General features: G+C 46.3%; 1 protein-coding gene across 1 annotated transcript in view; it reads right to left on the bottom strand.

The window, feature by feature from the left end:
• LOC144756146 (E3 ubiquitin-protein ligase TRIM39-like) overlaps nucleotides 1-22,104 on the bottom strand; it is a 225,563-nt gene that overhangs the window by 123,331 nt on the left and 80,128 nt on the right. The window contains exon 5 of the mRNA XM_078645721.1: nucleotides 14,340-14,449. Within this exon, the coding sequence (XP_078501847.1) occupies nucleotides 14,340-14,449 (110 nt within the window). The remainder of the gene's footprint in view (nucleotides 1-14,339; nucleotides 14,450-22,104) is intronic.

Here is a 22,104-nt window from a genome sequence, read left to right as displayed (position 1 = left end):
AAGAATTCCACCTGAGAGTTGGGCCAGTTTGAGTTGTGACTTAATCTGCTGGGGTCCCCATGTCAGATTTTCATTTATTGTGACCCCCAGATAGTCGAAAGTGTTTACCCTTTCTAGCATCGTTGCCCCTAAGCTTGGATTTGGGCGTAAAGTTCTTGGTGGATTGAAGATCATACATTTTGTTTTTGAAGTATTGCTCTCCAAGCCTCTAGCGGTGCAGAATTCCTGGAAGCCATCCAAAATTCGCTGAACACCCATTGGAGATCTGGAAAGCAAAAGGGTGTCGTCGGCGAAAATAATCGCTGGGACCCTGTTACCTGCCAGCTTTGGCGCGTCGTTATTCTGAATTCCATTAAGGTGCCTGATTACCCCGTTGAAATAGAGGCAAAACAGGGTCGGCGCAAGTACGCAGCCCTGCCTTACCCCCCTGCCAAAAGGGAATCTGGATGAGAGCATACCATTTTTCCCACATCTGACTTGGCCAAAATTGACCTCATGCAGCCTTATCAGAATGGTCAGAAGATGAGTAGGGATACCAAGGTCGAAGAGAACAGCCCGGAGTTTCCCCCGAGGTACGAGATCAAAAGCGAAACGGAGGTCAACAAACACCATGTAGGGGCTACCACCCTCTAATCTCACCGTTTTCCAATATAGTAATTGTAGGCGGAAAATTTGGTCCACGGTGGAGGTGTTCTTTCTAAACCCTGCCTGGTAAGGACTAAGAATTGCTGACTCATCAATCCAGTCCTGCAACCGGTCCAAGATAAGCATGGGCGTAAAATCCGTTCCGTTCGCGGAATTTGCGGATTTTCTGCAATTTCGCTGTCCGCGAATCTCGCGAAATTGCAGAAACATCCGCGAAATCGCATTCGGGACGGATTTTCAAAAACTGAAGTACATGAAGCACTTACAGGGTTACAGCAGGTGCCCAAGTTGAAGCTAATTTCTTTGTAACCATTTACAAAATGGTTACAAAGAAATTAACTTCAACTTGGGCACCTCCTGTAACCCTGTAAGTGCTTCCTGAGCGGCGCCTCCTTGCAACTATTCTCTGACCCTGCTCTGGCCCTGTGGGTGTGAGCCCCTGCGCTGATGAGCTGCCCAGGGGTTGTGAGCCCACGCACTACTGAACTGCCCCGGGGCACAGTGGGTGTGAGCCCCCGTGCTGCTGAACTGCCCCGGAGCCCTCTCAGTGTGAAAATCATTCGTGCTCAATTGCCTGGGAGCCCTCTGGGTGTGAGCACACATTGTGCTAAGTGTCCCCCTGCCCCCAGTACATATATACCCGTACCGCACAGCACCATAATGCTCTTGCACCATGAAGTCTGGTGCCTGGATGCTCCTGATCCGTGTATGTGGTACCACCGTCTGGTGCAGTCAAAATGTAAAGTCATAACTTGCTACACAGCACCAATAAACACGTGCCCCCCCTGGCACCGGTATGCGCATGTACCAGGCGTGGAGCACCCGCATGCCACTGCACCCTATTGCCCAGCGCCAGCATTTGCCTGTACGGGGCAGTTTAGTATGAGATGGGTCATTGTCCAGCAGCAGTAGCTGCATGTGCCTGAACCCACTGAGCAGGATCAGAATGGCTTTGTACCAACACGTGCAGCAGAGCTATCTTGTACATCTGAAGGATTCTGGGGTCCTGTGCCAAACGTATTTTTGCATCCATGAGTTTCCCAAGCGCCATCCCCGGGTTCGCGGGATAATTCGCGAACTCGCTGACTTTTTTTGCAATTTCGCACGAATTCGCGGACCGCAAATTCGCAAATTCGCAAATTTCGCCCATACTTAGTCCAAGATAAGTCTTGCAAAGATCTTCTGGGGGACATCAATGAGACTGATCGGTCGGTAATTAGAAGGGAGCAGAGGAGAGCCCTTCTTAAATATGGGCACTATCTCTGCGCCCAACCAAGTACATGGGACCGACAGGTATACACCCGTTTCAACGCATCTTTTACTCCGCACTACCATTACAACGCGACTTTTACTCCGCATACCATTACAACGCATTGCGCTGGGGGGCGCTCTAGGATAGGGAATAAGTATAATTTACTATCCAACACCTTCCCTAGGGTCCACGGGGACTGGAGTTAGAATAGTAAATTATACTTACCACTATCCAGCGCCCCAAAGCGCTATGCGTTGTAACGGTATGCGGAGTAAAAGTCGCGTTGTAATGGTCTGCGGAGTAAAAGTATGCGTTGTAACGTCATACATCCGACCGACATGCCACTCAGGACCGCAATAAACAATATCTGAAACTATGGGCCCCAAATTTTAGGCTCTTGTTTAAAGAGATCCCCCGGTAGTTTGTCCAACCCAGGGCCTTTCCCTGAAGCAAGTTTAGAGATGACATTACAAACTTCAGGCACCGTGAACTCAATCACATCAGTATCCGCAGACAATGCAGGAAGAGCGACTGAGTCCTCAGTGTTCTCAGAAAGTCCCTCCGTGGAATATAGGGCCCGATAATGACCTTCCCAGACTTCTGGAGCTATATTCGATTCTATGGCTGCCTTTGGTTCACTGCACCCATTATTGATTATAGACCAAAATTTGCGAGGGTCTTTGGTTGCAAGCGCCAAAGATAGGTTGGACCATTTCTCATGGTCCCACTCTACCTTGGCACAGTTGGTCAAACATTTATAGTATGCCCTCCTGATTTTAATTACTGGTCTATCATTCTCTTTAATGGCCTGCAGTAGCTCAGTTTCAGCCTTCCTGCATGCTGAAGTGGGGGGGGCCTTTTTTGCCCTCCCCGAAACCCGTGGATTAAGAAACTCACCCAGATTTCTCAGTAAATCCTCGTGGAGAGACTCCCAATTTAGTAAAATATTCAAGCGATGGTGGTTGGTTAATTAGTGTCACAACCTCCGTGAATAGGGGAATTATGAGACTGTAGAGTTTCCCTAATTGTTCTGGGTGTTCCACTAATTTATGCCATTTAACTCTACGTCTATCCTTGGAAACAATAAGATTGTCATCATTGGCACTGGATGCCAGGACGCCCTTTCTACTGTTGTATGGTGAGCCCAATTCTAAAATTAGTGCGTTATGATCACTATCTGCTCTAATAGAAACAGTAAAATCAATGACTAATGGCCATAACCTCATCTCAACCAGAATGTAATCGAGGAGAGACATTTGTCCAAATTTATTGTAAGTAAATTTGGCTGGAATATCCGAAGGGGTTCGGCCATTGCACGCTCTTAGGGAATTGTTTAGAGTAAGTGCCGTGATTTGAATAGCCAACGGCGTCCATGCCTTAGTTGATGGAGCCTGGGTCAAGGGTATCGACCAATGGTCGTCCTCTGCAGTTAGTGCTTCATCATTTAAACCTTTAAGGGATTCAAAATGACAGTTGAAATCGCCGCCGACCAACAGACGAGTATCACTCGAAATTATGGGAATAAAAAGGGCTAAATCCTCAATGGTTATAGACTCACTACTTAGGCTTACAGGTCGTGAATAAACATTGATCAATGCAAGTTTAAATGCATTGGGCCAGGTAAGAACTACCCATTGGATGTCTCTGGAGTGGGTATCTAAGGGTTTGGCAGTACAGCCAAGATGGGTGCCAACCCAGATAGTCAGACCCCCAGAAGGGCGGCCTTTCCCTCCCCAGACAGCCGGCACATAGAACGTAGCAAAACCTATCCGGTGTTGCACGGTTCGGACCCACGTCTCCTGAAAGAGACACACATCACTGTTGTCCACAAAAGAACCCCATTCAGGGCAACTCATTTTATTGAGGAGCCCTGCCAGGTTCCATGATAATATTTTAAGTGAATCTGGCCCAAGACCCTCATCCTTATCCCTAACTGGGTCCATATTTCCTGCATCAATCTGGGTCACTAGGCACACCGTGGGCAACAGTAGGTTATCGACCAATGTTACTGGAGTTCCAGGCTCTCTACAACTACCAGCAGAAAGTTGGCTATTACTGAATGTGGATGGGGTTGTTTTAATCAACCTATTAGTTCCCACCATCCTAGCCCCACTAAAGCTCTCACTATTCCTTCCTCCCGGTACCCTCCCGACCCTGTCATTTTCAGTCGAATCCCTGTTTGTTCTCCCCGGGGTGCACCCTAGTCAATCCACCAGATCCAGGCCACTAAATATATTATGTAGGGGTATTGCCACAGGGCCTGCAGGATCACCAGACTCACCACGGCTGGGTCCGTCCACTGTTGGGCGTCCTGCCCGAGTCCATGATTGGCCAGAACCAGATTAGTATGCGGTTGACCAGGGGGATAGAAATATGACAGGGGAAGCGACTGGATAGTTGCTGCGGGACAGGGGTGGGACCATTGGCAAATATGGTGTACTGTCCATGTGTTTCTGAAATTTATCAGAACACAATCACCCATTATATCCTTTGGCCTTTGTCCCACCCATGCCACCCTGCGAACAAGTAGAATTTCACTAGTTACAGATGGCGGGAGTGGTCTATTATTATTTAGCCAGTCTGTGACTTTGTTCTTGAGTGAAGTGTGGGACTCCTCGCTCGCATTCTTCAACTCAGGGACCCCGGCTAGGACCACCACATGCGGGCTAGATTGAGGCGGTAGGTCAATTTGCAAGGGCTTACTGGGGCGTTGTTTCTGCTTAGGTGTGTTAGTGTCAAGACATATGATGGAATTATGTCTTAAATTTGGGCCCAGCCCATTGTTGCAAACAGCCCCAGCTTGCCCTAGTCTGTCCGTTTCCGCTCTCACAGGAGCTGCTATGTATTTTTTATAAACTCTGGGGTTAAGAACCCTAGCTCCGACTGGGTCTTTAAACACCTCAGGAGCATGTCTGATAAGGCCTTGTAGCATACATAAGACATGAGTAGATTTTTGTGGTTGTGCAAAAGTTTCCAACAAAAAGTCTTCCTCTACAGTGCCTGCATGAAGTTTGACTTTATGATATGCATTGAACGTAGGCATCAGCATCAGCATCAGCAGTAGTCACTAATCAAAACGAAGGAGTCGCTAACCAGGTGAACTCAGCTACATACTACAAAGCGCCTGGGGGTACGGAGCAAATGGACATATTGAGCCCTATTTTTTCCTTGGAAACTGAGACTATTCAGACAGCTAGTACAGGTACAGGTACGCTGCAATTATCAGTCAAAGACATGCTAAATTTAATTTTAGATGAGATTCGAGAAGTCAAACAGTTCCAGAGGGCAGAGCTTGTCGGAATCCAAAATCGCTTGGACAAAATTGAGGACATTGTTTCTACATTCCCTCCACGACTTCAGGAAGCTGAAACCAGAATCTCAAGTTTAGAGGATGAGATCCCAAGCTCAAAAAGGACGTCAAGGATGTTTCTAAATCGTCAAAGGCTCTGGAAGTCAAGCTGGATGAATTGGAGAATTTCAATCGTCGATCAAATCTCAGAATAGTCGGGGTTCCGGAGAAAATCGAGGGGTCAAATATGCTCCAATGGGTCACCTCTTTTCTGCTGCACGAAGTCATCCCGGAATTTAAAGGAGATTTGAAAATCACCCGAACGCATCGGGTGCCTGCCCAGCCATTCCCAAATTCCTCTCTCCCCCGTACTATTCTGTTAAATTTTGCCGATATTCGTATCAAAGAAACAATCCTGTCTAGGGCCATTAAACAGGGTCAATTTGCAGCCAATGCCACTACAAAATGTCAGATTTTTTCCGACATGTCTGCTGCCGCTGCTCGGCGCAGAAAGGAATTTGTGAAAATCTTGCACCTGTTTAAAGCAAAGGGGCACAAGCCTCCATAGCGCAACTGTCAAAACCAAAGGTGCTGATTAAAGGCAAATTTTACCTGTTGACAGATGTTGAGGAGGCTAATGATTTGTTCAGCAAAATGTCGCCTGGTTAGATGCTTGGTTACTTTTGTGCTTTTTTTTTTTCTCTCTCTCTTCTTTTCTTCTGTTGACGGTCATATAATGGACATGGTGGTTATGGTGGAGGGGCGGAGGAGCGGGAGGGGGGGTTTGGGAGGTTATGGGGTGTTATTCCAAGACACCTCTATGGTAGGGGGTAAGACCCAGTGGCAGGCGTGGGTGAGAGTAGTAGGAGGACGGCCACGGGTGAAGTTTTTTGCAGTTGAATGGTGTTTTTGTGAAAAAGTTCTTTTCAGGCATACTGTTATTTTTGTTGCTGCAATGTATGATTAATACAGTAATCAAATTGTACTATGTCTGTTAATGGGGGATGAAATTAATTTCCTTCAATGTCAATGGTCTCAATAATAGGAAAAAAATGCGAGCCATAGAATCATGGATTAGGACTGAGAATCCGGCCGTTATAATGTTACAGGAAACCCATCTTTCTGCTACTAAAAAGGAGGATTTCTTGATGTTCAAAACATGGGCTTCGTTTCGGGGGCTTTCATGCGCTGTTAGCTCACAACGAGGTGTTGCCCTCTTGTTGAATAAAAATCTCGAAGTTGAAATCATTCAGACGGATCAGGATGGTATAGGTCGCTGGTGCTGGGCTTCATGCCGCTTTAAAAACCAACAAAGACCTATCACCTTTGTTAGTTTCTACGACCCTATAGAGGATAACTCCCAGATTTATGATGCAATGTTTCAGTCCTTGTTACTGCTAGGAGGGGATATTGTCATAGGTGGCGATTTTAATATACTTATGAATCCTAACTTAGACTCCACTTCATCCTCTAAAAAACAGTCTAAACCTAAAACTCTTCGGACTATGTTAAACAATATGTCAATATTCGGTCTATGCGATCCTTGGCGTGTGAAAAATCCACAGAAAAGGGATTTTACTTGCTGGTCGGGTAGGTTTAAAACATCTTCTCGAATTGATTTTTTCTTGGCATCCAGACAGCTTAATTTTTCCTCACAAAAAATCTGTCATAACGGTTTCTCCGATCATGCAATGCTGATTATTAATTTTGTTTTGGGCAACAGCAATACTAAAATACCTAAACGCTGGATTTTTAATAAAGTCTACTTACAAGAGATAAATTGGGTGACGATACTTAAATCAGAGATTTCAGATTTTATAACCCGAAATCTAGGATCAGCTCCTATACATATTATCTGGGATTCTCTGAAGGCCTTTATTCGGGGCATAATCAAAGTAAAGACGCAGCTGAGTGGCTTGTCGTAAAAAATATTAGGAACTCTCTTTCACAGAAAATCCACGATTTAATAACACAACGACATGTTAACCCAACTCGTAATGCCCAGGAACAACTTAACGAGGCAAAGCGGGAACTGAATGCTTATTATTACTCACAAAGTGAAGAGGTTTTTCGTAAACAATCCCAAAAAGTGTACGAAGATAGTAACTTTACCAGAAAATTCCTAGCCTGGCAGGTGAAAGCACAAGCTGCCTCAAATATGATTCTTTGAAAGATCTAGTCACTCATACTGAGACATCTAATCAGGCAGAGATAAGCTCCATAATGCTCTCCCACTATCATAACATCTATAGTACACAGCATTCCATTGACCATCCAAAACTGTCCAACTTTTTGGGGAGACCTGTAGTTCCAACCCTATCCGTAGATGACCAACTAAATATGAGACGCCCATTTTCTCGGGCAGAAGTTGATTTGATTATAAAGAACCTTCCATTGGGTAAGGCCTGTGGCCCTGACGGCTTTCCTGCAGAGTTTTTCAAATTTTTCTTTAGTTCATTTGGTGATCTGTTTCTGTTATTATTAAATTCCATGCTTGAAGGCGGGCAAGTTCCCGCCTCTTTCCATGAAAGGACGGTTGTTAGTTTCTTACACTTTTAAATTCGGATTATAAAATTGCCACCAAATTACTGTCACTTCGCTTTGATATTATTTCGGCAGATTTAATTCATCCTGATCAAAATGGGTTTATTGTGGGCAGACAGTTATTCACAAATACGCATTTTTTGATTGAGGCGTTAGATTTTTTTGAGTCACGGGGAATACAGGCTTTGGTTTTATTATTAGATGCAGAAAAAGCTTTTGATTTGGTGGTCTGGGACACACTTATTGTTATTTTGAAACATTTTGGGATTCCACAACAAATTATCACCTTAATACAGAATTTATACACTGGTGCAACAGCTAATATAATTATCAATAAACTGGTAGCGGGCTCAATTTTAGTTCAGCGGGGAACTAGACAAGGATGCCCCTTGTCTCCTGTCTTTTTTGCTTACTTTATCGAACCACTGGCTGTAGCTATTAGGAATTGCGCACAGATTGTTCCCCCGGTTATCTCTATGGCCAAGATCAAACTATACGCAGATGACATCATGCTATTAATTAAGCCGGATCTTCGATCACAAACACAGGCTATTAATTTTTTTGAAGAATTTGAGGCTGTAGGGGGCTACCGAATTAATAAAAAAAGACAGAAATTTTTATCTGTGGGGGCGCAGACCCCGTCCTACATCCGGATTTATATGATTTTATCAACTCAAAACCTAAAAGATACCTGGGAATTTTTCTCTCACCTACAATCCAGGATTTATATACACTTAATTTTGTCCCTTTAATTCAAAAGGTTCGCTCAATGTTTGCACGGTGGGATCCATTACCGCTATCTCTTCTTGGCAGAATAGCACTGATCAAAATGTCAATACTTCCCCTCTTTAATTTTTTAATTTCCACTACTCCAATTTTTTTGCCTGGTTCTTTTTTTTCTAGAGTTGAATCTATGTTTTCTGCATTTGTCTGGGAAAAAAAAAACCCTTGTATCGATATACGTACTCTATATGAAAGAACTGAATATGGTGGCCTCTCACTACCAAATTTAAGAGAATACTATTATGCATACTTTGTATATTATTTAGACCGATTTAAAAATGCATCTTCAGGAGCGAATGTGTTTGAAAAAATTTTTTTCGGGCTAATATGCTCTGAAATTCAGATCCCATCTCCCCTTCTTGTACCCAAATCACCAAAATTCGTTCGATATAATACCCTGAACTGTTTTTTTAAACACGTAATGCCATGCTCAAAAGATACTCCCTCCCTTTCTTTAATTTATCAACTCCCTTATTTGGTGTTTTTTCTTTTTTAAATATCGAACCCACAATCGCCAAGAATTGGGAGCGTGCCGGGTTTAGAACGTTAGCTGATTTTGTGGCCAATGAGTTCTGGCTAACTGTTGACGTTATGCAACATCGGATTCCCAACAATTTTCTGTTAATTCGGTCATATATTGAGATTTTCAAAACTTGGTCTCTATTAGATCTAAGTCAAATTAGTAATCCGTCACTTTTGTTTGACAACCTTTTTATAAATGCTTTAATAAAGAAGCCAGGGGAATGGAAAAATTATCTGGCACAGAGCCGGGAGGAGGAGTTGTGCTCTAAAGCAATACGCAAATGGCATATTTAGGAACATTTAGTGCTTCCCATTGATACGTGGAAAACTATTAATAAATTTAATTTCAGTTCACTACGGGGCGCCAATTGGCGTAGAATGTTATTTTTTAGCAAATGGCTTTTGTATCGCACTCCTGCTGTTATTGCCAAAAATGTACGATAATACGTCTGCAAACTGTTTTAGATGTTTTCAATGTGACAACAGCGACCGCAACACCATCAGCCTGCTCGACAACCTCGCCAACCTCAGACTCAAGCAGCTGGTGTCCACCCCCACCCACCTCGCCGGACACACACTCGACGCCGTCTTCTCATCCAGCAAAGACGTCACCTTCAGCCACGCAACAGGACTCCACTGGACGGACCACAGCTGCGTCCACTTCACCTTCAGAAGAACGACGATCCACCATCACCAGCAACAGGTGGCCCGAAGAAGCTGGAACAAGATCACAGCCGACCAGCTCACCGCTTCCCTGAGCCAGCACCCTCCCGCCAGCTCAGCGAACCCCAGCCAGGCCGCCGACAACCTCACGAAGTGGATCAACAACTGCGCGGACGAACTCGCCCCTCTGAGAACCCCACCCAGCAGACCCTGCAGCAGAAAAACACCATGGTTCACCGACGAACTCAAGAGCTCCAAGAAGAACTGTCGAGCCCTCGAGAAAGTCTGGAGAAGGGAACCAACTACGGACAACATGACCACCCTCAAGCTCGCCACCCGGAAACACCACCAACTGATCCGCGCCACCAAGAAAAATACATACAAGGATCGACTGGACAACAACGCACACAACTGCAAGGAACTCTTCAACATCGTGAAAGAGCTCTCCAACCCCAACGCCGGAAACAACGACATCACCCCGTCGCAAGACCTCTGCAACTCCCTCGCGTCCTACTTCCACAACAAGATCACGGACATACACAACAGCTTCAACAACCAACCAACGCAAGCCACAACCGCAACAACGCCACCCACCACCACCCTCCGCACCTGGACCCTGATCAGCACCGAAGACACCATCCGCACCATGAACTCCATCCATTCCGGATCTCCGACGGACCCCTGCCCTCACCACGTCTTCAACAAGGCCGACGCTGTCATCGCACCCCACCTGCGGGACATCATCAACACCTCCTTCGACACCGCCACCTTCCCTGAGAGCTGGAAGCACGCCGAACTCAGCGCTCTTCTCAAGAAACCCACAGCAGACCCCACCGACCTCAAGAACTACCGTCCCATCTCGCTCCTCCCGTTCCCGGCCAAAGTCATCGAGAAGACCGTCAACAAACAGCTGGCCGCCTTCCTCGAGACAAATGGATCCCTCGACCCCTCACAGTCGGGCTTCCGAGCGAACCACAGCACCGAGACCGCCCTCATCGCTGCCACCGATGACCTTCGAACTCTGATGGACAACGGAGAAACAGCGGCCCTCATCCTCCTGGACCTCTCCGCGGCTTTCGACACTGTCTGCCACCGCACCCTAGTACAGCGCCTCGGCAACATCGGAATCCAGGACAAGGCACTGGAATGGATCACCTCCTTCCTCGACGGAAGAACACAGAGAGTCCGCCTACCACCGTACAAGTCAGAGGCCACCAAAGTCATCTGCGGCGTCCCTCAAGGATCCTCACTGAGCCCCACCCTCTTCAACGTCTACATGAGCCCCCTCGCGGCCATCGCACGCCAACACAACCTCAACATAATCTCCTACGCCGACGACACCCAGCTGATCCTCTCCCTGACCAACGACCCCGCCACCGCCAGAGCCAACCTGCACGAAGGGATGAGAGATGTAGCCGAATGGATGACGACCAGCCGCCTGAAACTGAACTCGGACAAGACGGAGGTCCTCATCCTGGGCTCCTCGCCCTCCGCCTGGGACGACTCCTGGTGGCCCCCCGCCCTGGGCACCGCACCCAAACCGACGGACCACGCACGCAACCTGGGCTTCATCCTGGACTCCTCCCTCTCCATGACCAGACAAGTTAACGCCGTCTCCTCGTCTTGCTTCAACATCCTGCGCATGCTACGTAAGATCTTCCGGTGGATCCCCACCGAGACGAGGCAGACGGTCACCCAGGCCCTCGTCACCAGCCGACTGGACTACGGCAACGCCCTCTACGCCGGAACCACCGCCAAGCTCCAGAAGAGACTCCAGCGGATCCAGAACGCCTCGGCCAGACTCATCCTCGACATCCCCCGACGCAGCCACATCTCCGGACACCTGAGAGATCTGCACTGGCTCCCGGTCAACAAGAGAATCACCTTCCGTCTCCTCACCCACGCGCACAAAGCCCTACACAACCAAGGCCCAAGCTACCTCAACAACCGGATCAACTTCTACACTCCCAAGCGCCTCCTCAGATCAACCAACCACGCCCTCGCCGCCGTCCCCCGCATCCGAAGAGCGACAACAGGAGGAAGGTCCTTCTCCTACCTGGCCGCCAAGACTTGGAACTCACTCCCGACCGACCTGCGCCTGACCCAAGACCACCTCTCCTTCAGGAAGAAGCTCAAGACCTGGCTGTTCGAGCAGTAACGGCACCCCCCCCCCTACCCAGCGCCTTGAGACCCTACGGGTGAGTAGTGCGCTCTATAAATGACCTGATTGATTGATTGATTGATCCAGCTAATTGGTCTCATATTATGGAATATTGTCCTAAAATTAAGCCTTTCTGGGATGCAATCGTTGATTTTCTTCAAATTAATTACGCAATTCCAATTGTTTGCAACGTTAAATTATTACTGTTTGGGGTGGATTCTGATTGCCAACTCTCAGAATATTTGGCAAAATTTGTCTATATCGCAATGGCCGTTGCTAGATCACTTTTATTGCAGTACTGGCGGTCATTACAAGTTCCGGTGGTTCAGGAATGGTTTGACAAAATGGAAAGGGTCAGGAAATGCGAACAATTATATGCAAAACGAGTTGGGGGGATAATAAAGGTTGAAAAGATCTGGGGACAGTATTTTGAGTAATTCTATTCATATTTTATCATATTAAGAATGCAAATGTATACTTGCGACAAAATGCATTTCTTTTTTTCTTCTTTGTATTTGATTTCTAAGATTTCCAAGACTGCAAATGACTTTAATAAAAATCTTTAAAAAAAAAAAAAGACTTTATGATATGCAGCTGCTCTATTAATACGCTGTGCAAACCCCACATTATCATCTGCTGGGGATGGCTTCGAGTGGTAGAAATCTGGATCATTTGTTAGATCAGGATCAGTGTTATAATCATGCCATGGGCCTGGCTCCTGTGGTGAATTAACAGGACTCAATGGCATTACATCCTCATCAAAATCTCCATGTCCCTGTGAATCATCACTATCCTGTAAATCTGGAGAGTGTGGTGGTGAAATTAATAAGTTAGGGTTAGCAGGTGGTAGAGGTGAAGGTGGAGGAGAAGTGTTAGTAGATATATGAATTTTCTTTGGAGGAACTGGAAATTGGGGTAAATGTTCTGGTTTCCTCTTTGCAGGTAGCTTGGTGACTATATGACCAGTGTTTAGGTGGCTAAATATAGTAGTCTGCTTTGGATCTGAGAAAAAAGCTCTTCGGACTCCACAGACTTGCTTGGTGTCGAAGAATTGTCCTTAGGAACTGATTTTGGGTGTTTTGCGACATTGTCCGGTACAACAGCTTAACTCGGTTCCAAAGTTTTCGGTGCCTTGTGTTTTGATGGTACCAAAGTCTATTCTATGTGCTTCGGTGCCGAAGGTTTTTCAGTTTGTTTCGGGACCAAAGTTTTATCCGTTTATATATCAGCGGGTAGGCCCAACGGCCCGCGCTGAGGTTCGCAGGCATCGAAGAGTGGTGGAAGTTTTCGAGGTGCAAGTCGAAGGCACGCGATCGAAACAATACAGTCGGTGAATGTAATTGCAGCACATATGCCTCGAACCCAGGCTTACTGTTCCACATTTTCGGGGGACTTGTTCTGCTCCACAGATCGCAGGTATTGTAACAGTGGCTCCCAAATATCATTAGGTCTAGAGGAGGCATTTAGTTCCTCCGCCTATACTACTAAATTGTCACAGCAATATACTAGATGGCTGAGACATTGTGCAGTTGAAGGCATAGCCGAGCTCTCCCATGTCATCGCCACTCGTCTCTTAGCCAGGAGTAGAGCCACTCTCCCAAATTTGCCTACCACACCCTTTAGGAATGGCACCAAGCCCAACAAACACACGTGTGTGGAACACTGCAGGTCAATGTTAAGCATGTTGGACAATCTACAGATCACATCAGTCCAGAAAGCTGCAATCCCCCGACATATCCAGGCTAGATGCCAGAAGTCAGCACCCATAGTTCTGTAATGTTTGCATGCATCAGTATCTCTAAGCCCATATTTGAATAGCTTATGCGGGGTATAATAAGCCTGATCAATGTACTTGAAAGGAATTATTCTCAGATTGCCGTTAGATGTCAGGGCGCTGGTCAACTAACAACAGTATTCCCAATCCTGCTGCGTTAGTTGTGGATTCAAATACGTGTTCCATTTCTCCAAACTCCTAATATGTGGAGGGAGCTTCTCGGCCCTAGCAGCTTGGTAGAGTTTGGTGATGGAGTTTATGGCGCGTCGGACTGAGGAGCAGTGTATGTAATGTCTGCAATGTTGGGGGCTCAGAAGGGAAAGTGTGCTGGCATGACACACAGTAACTTTTATTATAGCTATAACATGTACTAAATAGAATTAGGTCAGTTGCTGAACTATCTGTGTTCAACTTGTCACTGGTCAAATCACAGCGGGACCACTCAGAGTATTATCCATACGAGGTTGATTCTCTACGGACCATAACATTGGATGACTAAATATATAGGTATTTTACAGAACTTCAAAGTTTATGAAGTTGAGTTGTATTGCTGCGCTAATTTTATTATCAGCTTTGATGCCTTGAAGCTCATTGATAAGTTGGGAATTAAGTAACTGAATATTTTGGTGATCTGATAAATCTAGACATTTACAATTTACTAGGCATTTGGTATGGTCTTATTAATGACAACTGTGTGTTTTCTCACCCAATGATTCAATTATCTTTAACTGCAGGTCAACTCCCTTCACCTTGTCCGTCTCTTCTTTTTCCTTGATGGTGTCAGAAGTTGTTTGCTGAGCTTTCATATTTTCATACCTTGGAAAGAGATAAGTGGGGATGGTATCATATTCTTATCTGCTCAGAAGGAAAGTGTAGTTAAGGAATTTGTATTTGTCAGATAAATGTGATATATAACAAATTGTAAACAGGCAGGGAGAGGGCAGGCAGCTTCTACCGCTGTAAATATGAGGAATGTAACATGGGGCTTTGAACAAAAGAGTAGGCTGAGCCAACACCATGAGACACCCAAGGAATGAGAGACTTCTCATAGTAAAGAACCTCCGAGTGCAAAGGATCAGACAAGAAGTTCACAAGGCTGAAAAATAAATGGAGGCATTTTCCAAAGGGAAGTACTTGACTGGAAATCTAGACCATCAAATAAAGAAATGAGATAAAGCTCAAAGATTAGAATGAGACAAGGACCATGTACTGTGAGGAAAAATATGGTAATGGTTTAAATATTCATATTTACTATCATGCAAGTAAATAATGTAAATATGCTCTGATAGTAAATCTATAAATAATAAGTACATTAAAATAACTAATAAGCCTCATAATACACATTTTTAATATAGCACATTATACCACACTTCTAATGCTTCTAAATGCTGTAAACAACATACCACTGTAACACACAAGTTTAAGGTACTCCATTTATCAGTGCCTGAAGGGTGGATGCCAAAGCCTGTCATGCCTGTGACCTCCAGAACACAACATGGTTCAAAAGCACCCATTCAACACAGTCAGCCATACTGTTCCAAAGAACATCAAAATACTGCTTTATAAAATTAAATGTGGAAATTAAGATGAAAAACAAAAACCAAGATATAGATATAAATTTAAAAAGGATAACGTATAAACAACGGGTTAGAAAAAGGCAAAAGATAGACTGGAATCAAAGAAAAATGTGATGTAAAAATGAAGAGCTAAGAAAAAAGACAGAAAGAGAAACAATATAAACAAGCAAAAAGGTGCACGCCTCATAAATAGAATGGAAACTAGTGAAGGAAAGTTTAAAAAAATATAATATGCAGAAAGAAAACTAAAAAATGAGAAACAAAAAATGTAGATCAGGTCAAACTATCAAATACGAAACAACAAAAAACAAAAGACAAAGATAATAGGAGACACACAAAGGAGACATGGAAAATAGCGGAGTAAAGTGTTAACAAATTAAGTAAAAGAATGAAGTAAATAACGAAAAAACATTAAACAAGAAATCAATAGAAAAAAATGGCAGAAAGATAAGAGAAAATTATAAAATAGAAATAGGTAAGGCAAAATGAGAAAGAAAGATCCTAAAGGGGCACACACATAATAAAAACTAATATAATGAAGGAAACCAAGAAAAATGAAAAAAAGGAAACAAATGTTAAACATACAACAGGACTAAACAAACAAGCACTGTCAAAGGCCATAGGTTTCACTATGCAAGAGCTGTTGACTTTGCCAATGTCTTTTAGCCATGTTGTACAGCAGACTGGAGTAGAGTAGAGTAGAGTGGAGTGGAGTGGAGTTGAATGGTATGGCCTAGAGTTGAGTAGAGTGGCTTGGAGTTGCGTAGAGTGAAGTGTTTGAGAGTGGAGTGAAATAGAATAGAGTTGTATAGAAGGGAGTGATAGAGTGGCTTAGAGTGGAGTGGAGTAGAATAGAGTGGCATACTGTAGAGTGGAGTGGCATAGACTAGAGTGCTCTGGCATAGAGTAGAGTGGCGGAGAGCAGATTAGAGTTTCATAGAGTAGAGTGGTGTTGGGTAGACTCGAGTGGTGTGGAGTAGCTTAGAGTGGCGTGGAGTGGAGCAGAGTAGAGAAGAATTGAATGGCATGGCATACAGGGTGTAGAGTAGAATTGTGTGGAGTGGACTAGAGTGGCATTGAGTAGAGTGGCGTAGAGTGAAGTGGCGTAGGGTGAAGTGGGATAGAGTTAAGTGCGATAGAGTTAAGTGGCATTGTGTGGAGCCGAGTGGGGTTCAGTGGCATAGAGTAGAGTGCAGTGGCGTAGAGTGGAGTAACGTTAAGAGTGGCATACACGGGGTGTCAAAAAACTGCAAAGCACAGAAACGTATTCCATTTTAATCAATCTATCTTTCTTTATTTTGGGTAGTAATAAAGTCTCATTAGTGTAGACAATCCAAACCACTGCATTATGTTTTAATTCTTGTCTGTGTTTCACCCGACCAAGCACTCTTAACATTTTATACCAACCAATATGTAAGATACGCTACTTTTACACCTTGTAACCATCATTGTCTTTTTTAACATTTCCTATGAATTGATTTACACACTTGTACAATTCATTTTCTGTGTACAATATGTGAGTATGATGTAAATTGCTATGTCACCCTACACTGGGACACATTGCGTTATAATAGAAATCAAATAAGCAAATAATTTATGGCTGTCCCTTACATACAGGGGTTGAACAAAATCAAATAATTGCTTTGAAAGTTATACTTGCTCTGCATTCCTGTGAGCAAGCAAAGTGAGCATGCCCAACTTCAAGGAAGGTTCCTGGGGTGTCTTTCCCTAAAAAAACTTTTTAAAAGGAGGTTAAATAGTGTATTGTAAAGCAGAATTTTCACATAATCTTGCACAAAAACCATTGTCTCTCAAAGTGCACTTTCTAAATACTGAAGTATTTTAAAGGTATGCCAAGTCAATGAAAATGTTTGACCCCATTTAATTCAAAATGTGCAGCGGGTGCCCCTATATGTAAATAATTATCTCCATGTGTCAGGGCTACAATTATTTTGGTGAGGATGGGTCCAATATGCCATGGGCACTCGTTTAATGCCAATACCTACATACAAAATCTTAGTGGCACAATGTTGCCATTGACTGCATGCATATATATCTGATGGTTGATCTAAAGGTCAAAATTACCACTAGAATGCCAAGGCCAGAATTTTGTTGTGGTTGCCTGCATCCCATGCCCAATAATATTCCATGGTTGTCCTCAATAATACCCAAAATTATCTTGAGTATGGCAGCACCAGTTTTTTCTATAGGTGTCCCATATGCCAAGAATGATCTCCAGTAAGTCAGTGCCAGCAATTTACCACTGGTGTCACACAAACAACAAACTACCCCTAGTGTGCCAGCACCAACATTTTTCCATGGGTGCCGCATCCCATATGCCAAGAATTACCTCCAATATGCCAGTGCCTGTATTTTGATGCAGGTTGACTTTCTACCAAGAATTATGCCCAATATGTCAGCATTTTGCCACGGCTGTTCCATATGCCAGGATTTACAGCTTGTGTGCCTGAATTTTACCTAGGTACATCATATAGCAAGAATTACAGCCTTCACTTTTCTTCATTCTCACTCACTCAGTCACTGACCACTAGGTGCGAATGGCTCAAAGGCCACTTCACATCGTGTCATAAGGTAGGGTGTGGTGAATGAGGCTCTTGCCAACCCCTCTCCCTGTGATGAGATGGGAGAAGATGAGCGGACAGCATGGGTAACCCTGGGCACGGTAGGGATTACCACAAAAGCGCCCAGGGATACCTGTACCATTGACACTACAGCATGTCACTGATGGGGAGGTCTTGAGGCCTGGCAGGATCCAAAGTCCAAGGCTAGGACTTTGCTAGTCCTGGTCAATCTCGCTGATGACTGTTGCAGGTGCCTCTGTGTGTCTTCGCCAGCCATGATTTACTGCCTCAGGCTCCAGCAAGGTGGGCATATTTTTTATTATACTAGTGAATAATAGTTTATTATTAACTACTTGCATTATAAACAAGCATTGGCATAGCCAATATGCCTCGCTTTTGGTACCTTTTAAGTGCTTAGCTATGCAGTTCATATATACATGGCGTGGCCAATCGCAGACCAAAGAAAGGACAGACTTTCATGCTAATGGATGGTGAATTGTACATTTATATTGTAAAGTTATGAAAAATGTGGGAGTCACAGAGGCGCTGAAGACAAACTGTTATTGTTAAACTGTAAAGGTTACAAAGTTTGCACAGACAGGTTTCCTGTTTTTTCCTACCTTTGTGACTCATTTGTAAATCTTCCTGTTGTAATGAGGACAGGACGAAATACATTTTTTGTTGCTGCAAATAGTAGGGACCCATTCCTTGATTTATCTCCAAACCGCCCCCAACACCCTGCGTTCTCTCTTCCACTTGTCATCTTAGGTTCTTTTCCCAGGGATCCTAACCTAACCCCTTTTGCCCCTAGGATTTGTACTAATTTCTGATTGCTGTTATAATCATAGTCTTGGGCCTAGTTGATTGGCAGCAGGATTAATGCAAACTTGTACAAGATGTTGAGACTGGAATAAGTATTCAGCTTTTATAGCTATAGTGTTTCCAGTCTTCACCAATGCTACTGACCCTTCAAGCTTAAAAATGCTTAATGTACCACACATTTCTTCAAAAATGAGCTTCCTGATGCTAACTAATCAGTGCTTTGTGAAAGGTCGCCCTCCTCATAAGTGGGCCACTTTTTTGGGGCTGCCCGGGTCTATTTCTGGTCGCAAACCGACCTTCTAGGTGCACTCTGGACTGGCCGTAGCACACTCAGGCAGTGGCGTCACTAGGGTTGGTGTCATCCGGTGCGGGTAACTCATGGTGTCACCCCCTCACGACTTACCGCATGGACCATCTCACCCTCTGCCTGCACCATCTACCCTCTGCCTGCACCATATCCCCTTTGCCTGCACCATCTCTCCTTCTGTCCACACCATCTGCCCTCCGCCTGCACCATCTCTCCCTCTGCCTGCGACATCTCCCCTCTGCCTGCACCATCTCCCTTCCGCCATCTCCCCCTCCGCCTGCACCATCTCTCCCTCTGCCTGCACCATCTCTCCCTCTGCCTGCACCATCTTTCCCTCCGCCTGCACCATCTCTCCCTCTGCCTGCACCATCTCTCCCCCTGCCTGCACCATCTCTCCCTCTGCCTGCACCATCTCTCCCTCTGCCTGCACCATCTCTCCTCTGCCTGCACCATCTCCCCTCCGCCTGTACCATCTCTCCCTCCACCTACAACATCTCTCCATCTGCCTGCACTGCCTGCACCATCTCTCCCTCTGCCTGCACCATCTCCCCCTCCGCCTGCACCATCTCCCCCTCTGCCTGCACCATCTCTCCCTCCGCCTACATCTCTCCATCTGCCTGCACTGCCTGCACCATCTCTCCTTCTGCCTGCACCATCTCCCCCTCCGCCTGCACCATCTCCCCCTCCGCCTGCACCATCTCCCCCTCCGCCTGCACCATCTCCCCTACGCCTGCACCATCTCCCCTCCGCCTGCACCATCTCACCCCCTGCCTGCACCAACTCACCCCCTGCCTGCATCATCTCCCCTCTTCCCGCACCATCTCCCCTCCGCCCGCACCATTTCCTCTCCGCCTGCACCATCTCTCCCTCTGCCTGCATCATCTCCCCCTCCGCCTGCACCATCTCTCCCTCCGCCTGCACCATCTCTCCCTCTGCCTGCACCATCTCTCCCTCTGCCTGCACCATTTCCCCTCCGCCTGCACCATTTCCCCTCCGCCTGCACCATCTCCCCTCCGCCTGCACCACCATCTCACCCCCGCCTGCACCATCTCACCCCCTGCCTGCACCAACTCACCCTCTGCCTGCACCATCTCACCCTCTGCCTGCACCATCTCCCTCTCTGCCTGCACCATCCACCCCCTCCGCCTGCACCCCCCCTCGCCCGCCTGCTGCTCTTTTAACCCTTTCCTCGTCGCCTTCTCCCACCCCCTCCCCCTCCCCATGGTTTCTCCCTCACAGTTCTTGGCTCTTCTCAAAGTGATTGAAATAAACTCATGAAATGCGCTTTGAATGCGCGCGCACAACACTGAGTGTAAAAGTTTAAACAGACACAGAAGACACACGCCCTCACCTTCGAGCACAGCAGGGAGGGGGGGAGGCTCGCCAGGATGGGGGCAGAAAACGTCTAAAATGGGGGTTTTACGGAGAAAACCTGACCAGAAAACATGCGCCTTGCAGTGGATATAAACACAGGAGAAGCTTATTAACTAAAAGTCAAACTTAGTTCGCATTATAATTCCGAGTAAGGCGTTTGCCTTACTGCTCACTCGGCTCTCACCTCAGGAACGGCCAGCTTGTTTTGCGGCGACATTAGTTGTCTGTCAAGCATGCTAGAGGGGCTCCGGGTCCAAGGTGGGCAGGCGTCACGGGGCTGACATGAAGAAATCCACTCGGCACTCGTGAAATGTAACATAGGCAAAGCGGCCTTCTTCAAACGCACAAAGGTGTCACCGGGCTCAATGACCTCCGGCGCGGAGGAAGCAATAGGATGGATGCTGCGAAGAGGAAACCAGGCATGGCAGCAGCAGGAGAAAGAAAGAGACGGGTCCTTGGGAGAGAGGCTAACATGGCCGCAAGCCGTGTCCTTAAATAACACTTCATGTCCACTTCAGAGCTCGTTGTTAATGAATTGTCACTGAGCCTCCTGTATAAATATTTGGCGGTAATAAAGCGCCCACCGAATCTGAGGCCTAGTCAGGGCAACTTCCTAGGACCCTGTGTCAGTGCGTACAGCGCGCTGGTGGCTGCAGGAACTGACTGCGCCTGCGCTAATCTGTTGATCCGTTCCCGCTCAGAGTGAGCCCATCATCAACATCAATTAACGCAACCAACAGAGAGGGGTGTGGCTGATACTCAGTGATGATGATGTCAAGGAGCCTGGAACTGGGAGAGCAGCCTCTGTGCTTGTCAGAGAGGCACATCGTTTCATTTGGCTCAGGGTTCATTATAAAGCAAAGCAGAGCAGAGTTGAGGTGAGGCTGCAGCCCAACGGTGTCACCCCATGTGATGGTGTCACCCGGTGCGGTCCGCACCCCCCTAGTGACGCCACTGCAGGGAAAGTGCTTAATTAGTCGGAAGATCCTGACAGCTGCGGTCCATGGTGAGTGTTTGCAGGTGTCTATGCTGGCTGCACTAGCGTGCTCCTTGCCGCACTCGGTTAGTGACTTGAGTACTCCACAGCAACTACACACCATGTTATATGTACTCCATGACCCGAGAGGCCACACCCACGGCCACCACCCTGGCTTGTCAGTCACGACAGCAGCAGAACATGTTCTTTTTCTGTATCCTACTTAACCTGGCCCGCAGACGTGCCCTGGAAATAATCCATCAACCGACCCCCAGCCCCTGCGGGACCCTGCTGGTGTACCTCCGCCACTTCTGGGGTATGTTTGAATTTGCCTCGCTGTGTGCTGTCCTGCAGCTGATGAGCAATATGACACAGTAAGAGCTCCAACATGACAGGACTCGCTTGTCTCCTGCACTTCGCAGCGCCTGAAATTTGTGGAGGTATTTTGTTTTTAGGTCTCGCCTGTCAATGCGCTTGCGCATTGAGCTTGCGAGAATATAGGGCCTTAACGAGAGCTTAACTATCAGCCGATTTCATGCTGTGCCCGTGAAAAGCAAGCTCAATGCGCAAGCGCATTGACCTAAAAGCGTGTGCACATGAAAGCCAGCCATCTGCCGCCAGCAGCTTCACTTGAAAGGGATCCGCTCCGCCCCCTGCTGCATCAAAGGCTTTCATTTCGCACCTTCCCTTCCTCATGCTGTCCGTGTTGTTAATTGCCTGCTGCCGCGTTGTCGTTGTTAAGCACCTCCCTCCTCCTCTCCCTTTTCTGGCTCTGTGGTGTTTTGCCGTACTTTCACTTCCACGGCTGCCAGGCCGTGTCTCTCGTTTCTCCT

The sequence above is a fragment of the Lissotriton helveticus genome, chromosome 5_1 (genome assembly GCF_964261635.1).
Source record: "Lissotriton helveticus chromosome 5_1, aLisHel1.1, whole genome shotgun sequence".
Taxonomy (NCBI): Eukaryota; Metazoa; Chordata; class Amphibia; order Caudata; family Salamandridae; genus Lissotriton; species Lissotriton helveticus.
This window is presented reverse-complemented; position numbering and strand designations above follow the sequence as displayed.